The sequence below is a fragment of the Mus pahari genome, chromosome 23 (genome assembly GCF_900095145.1).
Source record: "Mus pahari chromosome 23, PAHARI_EIJ_v1.1, whole genome shotgun sequence".
NCBI classification, from domain to species: Eukaryota; Metazoa; Chordata; class Mammalia; order Rodentia; family Muridae; genus Mus; species Mus pahari.
In genome coordinates this window covers 2,776,362-2,788,012 of record NC_034612.1, presented here as the reverse complement: position 1 = coordinate 2,788,012, position 11,651 = coordinate 2,776,362, and the positions used below count along the sequence as shown (strand labels likewise).

At 48.6% G+C, this 11,651-nt stretch overlaps 1 protein-coding gene across 2 annotated transcripts in view; it reads left to right on the top strand.

The window, feature by feature from the left end:
• Window positions 1-11,651, top strand: part of Grk3 (G protein-coupled receptor kinase 3) — a 106,039-nt gene that overhangs the window by 79,422 nt on the left and 14,966 nt on the right. For both annotated transcript variants that reach the window (XM_021186876.2, XM_029533628.1), the window contains 3 exons: window positions 273-380; window positions 6,982-7,048; window positions 7,925-8,025. In XM_021186876.2, coding sequence (XP_021042535.1) covers window positions 273-380; window positions 6,982-7,048; window positions 7,925-8,025 — 276 coding nt within the window. The remainder of the gene's footprint in view (window positions 1-272; window positions 381-6,981; window positions 7,049-7,924; window positions 8,026-11,651) is intronic.

Below are 11,651 nucleotides of genomic sequence, written 5' to 3'. Positions count from 1 at the left end.
TGTGTCTGTATGTGTATGTGTGTATATATATATGTGTGTGTGTGTATGTGTGTATATGTATATGTGTCTGTGTGTGTATATGTATGTTTCTGTGTATGTGTGTGTGTGTCTGTATGTGTATGTGTGTATATATATATATGTGTGTGTGTGTGTGAGTGCACATGCCCTCTCCTATGTGCTCTCTCTCTGTGTGTCACTGCCCTCTCACAATCGGTCAGCCTCCTGATTTCTGAGTGAGTGTACTCCTGTGACCATCTCCCTTCCCTCCCCAGGGGCACCCATGGGTACATGGCTCCCGAGGTGTTGCAGAAGGGAACGTGCTATGACAGCAGTGCCGACTGGTTCTCCCTGGGCTGTATGCTCTTCAAGCTTCTGCGGGGGTGAGTGGAACGCAGACGTCCCTTCCTGGGGGTACTCGGATCCAGTGAGCTTCCTGGGCGGAGGTTAGCTCCGAGGTAGAGGACCTGCCTCATGAACCTGGCGCCCTGGTTTCCATCCTCGGGAACCCAAGTGTTTCCACTGTCGGTAGTGTTTTGGGACTAGGCAAACATATTAATGCATGGATGATTGAAGAAGGGGAGTTGGTCTCCCCACCTCCGACTCCACGTACAGATGACTTCTTGTGATTCCTAAGACTTGAGCATCTGGGGAGTTGACCTTCCTGCTAGGCTGTGTTCTAGGCTATGGGGGATGATGAGCTAGACCTTAGGGTAGTGGTCCCCAGGGCGTGTCCTCCTACTGGATGGCTGACAGCTTTGCTCACACCTGTGTGCCTAACTAGAGGTTTCAGCCGGTTTTAACTGAGAGTGTGAGTCTAGAGGAGCCCAGGAATGTCCTCCATTCTCACTGAAAGGTCAAAGAGAGGCTCTCATCCCCACTTCCTATCCAGATTTCCCTCTTATCAGTTGCCAAGTAGCCTGGCCCCACAGCCCTCTGTGGGCTCACTGCATCCCTGGGAAAACTCACTGAGTGTACCGTGGCTACTGTATGTCCTATTTGGTGCATCTGAAGAGCTGTTGAACTCCAACAGCCCTCCCAACTTGGCTCCAAGTACGACTCAGTACATCCTGGGTGCTTCTGTAATCCAATTCTGCTGTGCCCATTGTATTACCCGAGGATCTAAAATTATATTACCACTGAGAAAGTCGGGTCTGTTATTCCATAATTGTTTTACCAGTACCATGTTGGTGGAGCCCAGGCGCCCTTAATTTCCTCGGGCAGACTAGCTGACCTGATTAGTGTTTAGGCTAGCCAGAGAAAGTCATTTCCCAGGGAGGACCCCCCCTTCTCTCCACCCCACCCCCACTGCAGTCACCGCAGGTTCAGGGAGACACCCGGGAGCCCCTCCAGTCCCTTCTGGAGATGCAGAGTCTGAGCTTCGAGAGCCCCAGTTGACTCACAGGCTACAAGATATGAGAGTCCCCAGTAAAGTGCCCCAGGGGACCAGTGCAAACCTGGCAAGGCTACGATTTGCTTCTTCATTGCCCCCCCCCCCAGCTGTTTATAAAACAGCCCATGTTTGTAGCCTGGAGAGGGTCCGCCATCACATGACTTTGTGTCTGAAGAGGCAGCTCTCCTAATTATCACCTCCGTCCTGTGCAGCTGTGATTTGTGCATCGCTGGGTGAGTTATACAGAGCAGCAGCTTGATCTGAGTCTGTCTCAACGAGAAGCTAAAAAGTCCTTGGCAGAGTCCTTCTCTCCTGCGGTGGGAGGTTTTTGTCACAGCCCCAAAGGCCTCTGGGGATGGTCCTAGGGACCATGGTGGAGAGATGTGGGAGAGCTGGAAGGCAGAGAGCGGGCACAGCTTGAGTGACCAAAATGCCAGACTGCAGCCCTTAAAAAGAGCATCTCATGGAAAGCTGGTTCAGGCAGGAAAAACGCTGGCCTGATAAGGTGGCTCAGCAGGTAAAGGTACCAAGTCTGAGGACCTGAATTCAATCCCTGGGACTCACATGGTGAAGGAGATGAACCCACTCATGAAAGTCGTCCTCTGACCTCCATGCCCCTCAATGCACACATGTATGTGTGCACGTACACACACTCATACCTGCATATGCACACATGCACACACACACACACACACACACACATAAAGCAAACGTGCACATAAAGTACACATGCACATAAAGCACATGTGTACATAAAGTACACATGCATATAAAGTACACATGCACATGAAGTACACATACACATAAAGTACACTTGCACATAAAGTACACTTGCACATACAGTACATGTGCACATATAGTACACTTGTATATACAGTACATGTGCACATAAAGTACACATGCACATAAAGTACATGTGCACATAAAGTACAAATGCACATAAAGTATACGTATACATGAAGTACATGTGCACATAAAGTACACGTGCACATAAAGTATACGTATACATGAAGTACATGTGCACACAAAGTACACGTGCATATAAAGTATACGTGCATATAAAGTACACTCGCACATACAGTACTCGTGCACATACAGTACACTTGTACATACAGTACATGTGCACATAAAGTACACGTGCACATAAAATACACTTGTATATAAAGTATACATGTACATAAAGCACACTTTTACATAAAGTACATGTGCACATAAAGTCCACTTGTACATAAAGTACACATACAAATAAAGAAATCTTCAAGGAGGAGGAGCTAGGCAGGGGACCTTCCTTACCCCAGCAGTGAATGACAGGAAACGCCACCCGTGAATCCGCACTCAGGAAGGATCAGTACGCTTCTGCGTCTTGCACAAGAGGCCCTGAAGCTGCCCTTCATCAGCTCTGAGGAGAGACGATGTCTGGGGCAGGACACTGAGTAGACAAAGCTTGGCCTGGAGAGATGCTGCTCGCCTGGGGCAGCCTGTTCCTTCCCTAGCCCGTCTTAGGGCGGCCACAGCCAGACAACCAGCCACACTTGGCTCCAATCTCCAGGGATGCTCTGCACTCCCTGGGGACAGTTTTGGTTGTCATAGCTTGGATGCATGGGTACTACTCAAGTACCCAAGTGCACAGGAGAGTCCCTGTCCCCAGCAGAATTGTGGGCACCAAGAACTCTCCCTCTGGGGAAGGCTGCCCCCCCCCCCCGCGCATGTGTCTTCCATCTGGCTGGGCTATGGCCTGGGGGCGGGGTTGTGAGTGCCCCTGGAATCACTGACTTTCTTCCATAGGGGAGATGGGACCATTTGTAGCTGTTTCACTGTTATTGGCTCAAACTCCAAAAGGCATATTTGATGTGACACACAGTCTCTCTTGCCTTCTGAAATTAAATTGTGGGAGTGTTTAATCATAATGTCATATTGGTTTGGGCTCAGTGTCAACCCTGTGGGTTTGAAGCGTCTGTGGTAGGAGTGTGTGGGCCTCCTGGCAGGTGTGTGTGTGTGGGGGGGTGTGCTCAGCACTGCAGCATCTAATTAAGAGCTCGGTGCTTGTGCTCTTTCTCTCTCCTACATTTCTCTGCTGTGGTCAGAAGCCGCCTGGTGCTGGGGAGTGTGTCCTGCACTTGGTGCTGATGACATCCTGGTGCAGGACATTATTTACAGAGCCCGTATCAGGGGACGGCTGCCATCCGTGGTCTGCCAGTGCCACTCCTTCTCAAAATGGAGATGTTACTATCTGAGGGTAGCCTCCTCCCCCATCCCCCCTCTTAACATTTTTGGAAATAGAAAGCCAAATCCCAGACTTGGTTCACAAAGAGTAATCAAGACCGTGTTGGCAGCACATGTGCGGGGAGCTCGACGAGAACACTCAAGTGTGCCATGAGGCAGCACAAGGGTGAAGAGCTGGAGACACCACTTCCCATGATGCCTGCTGGCTCAGATGTGAACTCGCTGAACTTGTTAAAGGGATCCAACCCTGTGGATCTAGGGGTGGGCAGGAGGGTTGGCATAGGGAGGACCTGGGGATTTCTCTGAGTCTCACTGTTTTGTGCAGCCAAGACAGAATCATAACAGAATTATAGCGGACAGGATTTATTTGGGCTCATGCTCCTGGAAGAGCATTTAGCCAGCAACCTGAGGGACCTCCATTAAAGACCCTGGCCAGGCTACCGTGTGAGAGAGCAGGAGACAGGCGTAAGAGCAATCCTGGAAGCCAGATTCACCTCTAACCCAATCCCTTCCTAGGACTGCAGCCCTCCTGACCTGGACTTTGAAAGACCCCCACCTTCTCACATGCCGGATACATTTCAGCAGGGCTTTGGGATGATCTTTGCACCGTGTCAGAGGTCAAGGCTTTGAACTCACAGCCAGGAGCATACATTTAAGTTCAAGGTCTTCAGCAGTCTCTCACACTGTGAGAAACACTGTGGGGTCGAGGCAACAGGGCAGCAGACAGACAGACTGGCAGTGGCCTGGCATCCCTCTCTCCGGACCTCAAAATGATGACATTTCTGAGGATTTATACAAAAGAGAGCGTCCGAGTGTGCAGTGTACTGATTCCAAGCAGGGTGTTGCCAGGAACAAGAGAAGGCTGTCTTCTGTGCACTCAGTCTTTATTGTTGTGTTATTTGATGGTGTCTCCAGTAGTCTGTGCTTGACTGGAATGCCCGCATAGCTGAGGGTGGCCTTGAACCCTGGATGCTTCTGCCTCTCACACCTCCCTTGCTGGCAGGCACCACCACACCCGACTCTCCATTTCCTTTTTTGAGCACAGTAATTGCACATTTTTCTCCTTGGAAACAAGGCATAAAGATTATTTCCAATCAAATCTATTTAAAGATTATAGCACATCCTCGGTGAGTGCCAATTTGCCTTGTTGGGATTTTTTGCTCAAATCTGGGCTTTTAGGAAATGGTGATTACTTGGTGGTTCTGCTGAGATACTGGAGCGCCCTCTCTCACACAGAGGGAGAAGGAAGGAGCCTGGCACTAAGAGCTTGCCCGCAACAGGAGGGACAGCCTGGAGCACTTGTGACAGGGACTCATTCCTTTAAAGTAGCCTCGATTGTGGATCCCATGCACTGCTGCATTCTGGGAAGTCAGCCTCAGGATGTTTTCTGCAGGATCTTGCTTGACCTTATGTCTTATGTACCTTGTAAAGGGGCGGGGTCACTGCATAAGTGTGCCCTTCTGTAAGGAAGCTCCAGCCCTAGCTGGCCCTTCGTCAATTTCAAATACATTGATAGGTCGTGCATTCTAACTTGCAAATTGAAAATACCGGTTAGTGATACAATTTCCCTTGAAAGCTCACTTCTGCAGAATTTCAAAGACACAAAAGGTGTGGCTCACACTTGAAATGCCAGCACATTGGAAGCTAAGGCAAGAGGATTGAAGTGAGTTTGAGGACAGCCTGGGCTCCATAGAGACCCCCTCCCATTGTGTGTATGTGTGTGTGTGTGTGTATATATGTATGTATGTATATGTGTCTGTATGTGTGTATGTATATATGTATGTATATGTGTCTGTATGTCCACTCTCATGTGGAATGTGTGCATGTGTGTGTTATATGCATGTGTGTATATATGTATATGTGCATATATGTATGCATGTGTGTGCATGTGTGTATGTACATATATGTATGCATGTGTGTGCATGTACATATGTGTATGTATGCATGTGTGCATGTGTGTATGCACACATGTGTATGAATGTATATGTATATATGTGTTTGTCTGTGTCTCTGTCCACTCACATGTGGTATGTATATATGTATGTATGTATATGTGTGTTATATGTATATGTATGTGTGTATGCCTGTATGCATGTGTGTATGCACACACATGTGTATGATATATTTGTGTGAATGTATATGTGTGTGTATATGGATGTCTACATATATGTGTGTATGTGTGTTATGAGACTATATAGCACCCCCAGATGTTTATGCAAGACTTCACATTGAGCACATCACAGACACATGGAGCTAGGCTATAGAAGCAGCTGAGCTGTCCGTCAGCAGAGGCATCGATGAAGACAATACAGAAATGTTTTCAGCCATGAGGGAAACATGAAGTTCAGCTGTTTGTAGTAAAATGACTGCTCTGGAGCTAATCACATACAGCAAACTGAGTCCGTCTTAGAAAGATAAACATTACATGTGTTTTGTTACTGTGGTTCCAGACTTTAGAAAGTCATGGAAGTCATATATGTATGAATTACAGGAAAGAGTTGAAACTGGGAAGCAGAGGGGAGGAAAGGGGTACATGGGGGGAACGGGGAGAGAGAAGAGGGAATGGGGGCAAGGGGGACAGAGGGGGGAGGAGAGGGGGAGAGAGAAGCAGGGTGCAGGGCAACATGATGTACATGCCTGAAAACAGCCTGGTGCAACTTTGTGTGAGAACAATAGCTTTAAAAGGTAAGAGAAAGAAATATAAATAACACAGCAAAGAGGAGTCCTTTGGGGGGCTTACCAAGCTGGACTGGGCTCTTATCTGACAACCGACTGCCATATTTGGCACCTGCTATCTACTGCCTCGGACTTGGTTCCTCACACCCTATGAGGCATGCATCCCAACCCACTGTCCGCAGGTGGGTGTGGTCATGGAAGGTTTTGTGTGGTCAGGCACAGCGGACCCCAGCTTTCCTGACTCCTCCTGAGTGAAACAAATCTGGTCCAGCTGCTGCGGTCCTTTGCAGCCAAGGCTGTGCTTGCGGTGGGGGCCTGGCTTCTAGGTCCATCCACCCTCACCTGGGAACTCTTGGGAGGGGAGCCAGGCTGTTTTAGGAGCCAGACTGCAGAAGTCTGCACGGCAGTTATGGCAGTTCTCACCCCTTCCGCACATGGCTGCCCGGGGCTTGTGTTCTGCTGGTGATTTTAGTAGAAGCCTATGTTATGGTCACAATGACACTGCTGCTGCAGTGAGGACCAAGGACTTGTCTGGCTCGTTCAGGTCTATTCTGTGGCTAGGCTTTGTTTCCAGAAATGGCAAGTGTTTGTGATCTCTGAACGTAAATGTATCTTATTTTACCCAAAATACTGGTCAGCGCCTGCACTTTCTCAAAACCATGCTCTAATAGAACTGTCTCTTATCTCTACAGCCACAGCCCCTTCAGGCAGCATAAAACCAAAGACAAGCATGAGATAGACCGCATGACCCTGACCGTGGTAAGACCATTATGGAGAATTTCCAAGTCCCATCAATGTGCCATAGAATGGTGTAACGTACCACAGGGCTGGAGAGATGGCCCCGTGGATAAAGAGCTTGCCACACAGAGCTGAGAGCCCTGTGTTCTGATTCCCAAAACCCCCACGAAATCTGGATGCAGTTGCTGCATTTGTAATAGCAATAGGGCTATGCAATGTCTGGCGAGAATAAGGAAATCTTCAGAAGTCATGGGATGTGCACAGCAAAAAGCCAACAAAGACACCAGGTAAAAGACAGGCTTACTCACCCTCCAGCTCCACATGGGCCCTGTGATGCACATGTATCCACACTTATTTGAACACCCAATGTTTGTTGATTCATAGATATGGATACAAAATAATGATAAAGACAGATACAAAACCATGTAATATATAGTGTATAAAATATTATAAAACAATATATGATATAACACATATATAAAACATGAAATCTATTATGCAACATATGTAAAATAGTACATACACAGTATGAGAATTGCATTGTTAAAATAATACATGAAGATAACCCTAGTGGAAATTTTGAAAGAAAAAAAAAAAAGCAGAACTACACACCAGGACAAAGGATGAGAGCTGCAAATGAACAGAGTAAGCTGTGGATGGTGGAGAGCGGGCATAGCCGCCAGATAAATGAAAAGGTGACCCCCATGCAGAAGAGGTCCGGGCTGTAGGCTCTTTAGACCTGCCAAAGCCAATCGGTAACCATCCGAAGGTTTAATGCTACTCTGTTGTGAATTTGGCTCTTCCCTTTCCTAAGGGGCGGCCTTGACTGGGGTTGCCTATGAAGCCACCGCCTTGGCCTTAGGGTGGATCTTTGACGTTGGTTTCTTCTCGCCCTAGAACGTGCAGCTTCCAGATGCCTTCTCGCCTGAGCTGAAGTCCCTCTTGGAGGGTTTGCTCCAGCGGGACGTGAGCCAGCGGCTGGGCTGCGGAGGAGGAGGGTGGGCCATCTTTCAGAGTCTCCACTCCAAAGGAAAAGGCTGGTCTCTTGTATCAAGTCATCACTAGGAGCCCTCATCTTTCACCGGGGGTGGGGGATGAGGGGGTGGGGAGGGGGGGTAGGGAGGGGGTCACGTGATGAGCTGATTGGTTGTCCGTCCTGTTGCTCGTACAACATCAGATGGAAATACCCTAAGGGAGGAGACGTTTGCTTCTGTTCTTGGGTTTCAGAGGGGTCTGGAGTCAAAGTACAGGGCCAGTCCTCAGGGGGCTACGTGGGTGGGGCTTGGACCTCAGTAGGCGGTGTGGGCGGGGCTTGTACCTCAATAGAGCAGGAAGCAGAGATGGGGAACTGAGGATTTTCTTCAAAGTAAATCTCAGAGCCAAGCCCCCACTTGCTAAAGACTTCACCCCCACCCCTCCACCCCCACCCCCAGTATTGCCAGCTGGGAAACCAGTGTTCAAACAGCTGGTGAAGAGAGGGAGAAAGATGGGAGAAGGTGGTGTGGGAACAGGAAGAGGAGGGGAGAAGGAAGGGAGGAGAGAGGGGGGATAGAGGAAGGAAAGGAAAGAGGGAGAGGAAGAGTGGGAGAGAGAGGAAGGAAGGAGAAGAGGAGAGAAGGGAGAGGGAGAAAGAGAGAGAAAGAGAGAGGGAAGGAGAGAGAGGAAGAGGGAGACAGAGGTGGGAATCGTTTTTCCTACACATTCTGTGAAAACTGAGCCCAGCCTCTGTCTCTGCCTTTCACCATCCCTGTGTCTCCTGAGTCTGCAGTTTACCGGATCCAGAGCCCTCCTCTTTCCTGGGCCCTGTCTTTTAGCTGCGATGTGTTGTTCCTTAGAGAGGGGCTGAGAGTGAACCCTTCCCCGCAAACCAGCCTAATGTTGCAGTTGTACAGAGGCATCTGAAGCTCGAGGCTGTTTCTTTATGCTGTCAGCACTGCTCTGGATGCCTGGGGCTCCTCCAAGGCTGGTGTTTCTCAGCTCAGGAGACATGCGCCACCATCTCCCCATACCTCCCACTGTTCTGATTATGATTGGCAGAACAGTCCTCCGTGCTCCTGATCTCCTGTGTCAGCCATCTCTTCTCTTTGATTCTTTGTTTTACTCTCTAATCATTTAGATCCCTAGTTTATCTATTGATTTTTTGTTGTTGTTTGTTTGTTTTTTTTAAAGCTTTTTGGCAATTTGGCTTCTCAAATGTCAAACCTTCCAGGGCTTTCCTTCCTATTTGAATACACAGCTAGTTGTGGGGACTTGAGGATTCAGGGATGGGGACAAGGTTTGGTGTGAGGGTGAGTGTACATGTGTGTGTGTGTGTGGGGGGGGTGTCTCCTTGAAGAATTCCAGCCCTGATGTGTACACACACATGCACACACACATACATGCACATGCATACATGCTCACATATACACATGCACGCACATGCATACACAATGCACATACACTTGCACACACATGCATACACACATGCACATACACATGCACATACATGCATACATGCTCACACATACACATGCACATGCATGCATACACACATGCACATACACTTGCACACACATGCACATGCATACTTGCTCACATACACATATACCATATACATGCACATGCATGCATACACATGCACACATGTGTACACACTTGTACACACATGTGCACACACATGCATACACACATACATGCATATACATACACACATGTGTACACACACATGCACACACACACAAGTCTGGAGGTCAGTACAAGCTACATCCATCCCAGGGCAGTTGCTCTGCCACCGGCTGGCATTGCAGATTCCTCTGTCCACTCCCATCTATCTCTGTGCAGCCCCTTTTGCTTGCCTCTCTGATGGGCATATGTCTTGGTGCTTCACCCAGCATTTCCTGTGACATCATGGAAGGGAAGAAGCCAGGCTAGACTCCAGCAACCTTGCTGGTTTGCCTGTCACACTAGACAACAGAGGGTGCAGGCAGGACCCAGACAAGGACCCTTGGATGTTGCTGCTGAGGACATGGGTAGCAGCTTTGCCTGGGGTCATCAGCTCAGGACTTGGCTCCCAGCACTTGTTAACAATTCAGGTCTGGGAGGACCTGGGAGGGAAACAGACACAGCAGTGTGATGGAGGTGGTACACCGAGCCCCACCCTGCGAGGAGAGGTAGCCCCAGGTTTGAGCACTGCATGTAAGGGGCCTCAGAGGAAGGGAGGGCTTGGGGGGGTCTATGCTGCTGTGGCTAAGGAGGGCAAAGACTTAGGAGTCTTTGGGGGTGGAGAAGAGGTGGGGGAAGAACAGCTCTGAGGGGTATTCTGAGTGAGTGCTCAACGCTGCAAGATCTGGGGCTGGGTGCTTGGGTCAAACCACTGCTAAGGACCAGCCCACAGCAGCCATAGCTGGTGCAGGGAGACCTGGACTCAGCAAGTGACCTCTGCTGTATGACCTCAGCCTTGATCCTGACCTTTAAGGAGTTTGTTTATTCAGCCATGGGGGTACATGTACTGTGGAGTCTCCATCTAAGTCAGTGCCAGAGGCTTCATGTCCCACCCTTTTCCTCTAATTCTCTCCATCATGACTGATTGACATTTGTGGAGATCCTTTAACATGATCCTCTCTTTCATCACTCTTCTTCATGGATATACATGTGTGTATCTGTGGGAACTTCCAGGGTGTCTTAAGCTGCAGTATATATCTGGACAAACGGGACTTCTTCCCAGGCTCAGTGTGGATGTCTCCAAAAGACCGTGCACACTCACACAGTTGCATGCACATCTACACACACACACACACACACAGAGTTCCAGGCACATGTACATACATACACATGCACATGTACACAACATGCTCAAGTACACGCACATGTAATCATACACACAGTGTGGCATGCACATGTACACACATACACAGAGAATTCCATACACATGTACACATACACACATGTACACATACACACATGCAAATACAGACACACTCACTCACATACAGAGTTGCATGCACTGTGCATATGTGTATATGTACATGTGTATGCAATTGTCTCTGTGTAAATATGCATGTGATTCTCTGTGTGTACATGTACATGTGACTCTCTGTGTATGTGTACATGTGCATGTGACTCTATGTTTGTGTATATGTATATCCATGTGATCCTCTGTATATGTGTACATGTGCATGTGATTGTATGTACATGTACACGGGACTCTGTGTATGTGTACATGTGCATGTGACTCTGTTTGTGTACATGTATATACATGTGACCCTCTATATATGTGTACATGTGCATGTGATTGTGTGTATACATATACATGTGACTCTCTCTGTATGTGTACATGTGACTCTCTATGTGTACATGTGCATGTGACTCAGTGTGTGCGTGCATGTGTGTGTGTACCCAAGATTGATGGGTGTCTTCCTTGATGGATCTATACCTTGTATACTGAGGCAGGTCTCTCCCCAGAACCCAGAGCTTGCTGATTGGGTCTAGCTAGCTGCATGCCCTGGGGCATCCCCGGTCTCTGCCTCTTGCTACCATGCCAGTATGACATTTACACGGGAGCCAGGGATCCCGATCAGGTCCCCATGCTCACTCCATGAGCACTTTCCCTCCTGAGCCATTTTCCAGCCTGCTCTTGGTTTCTGAA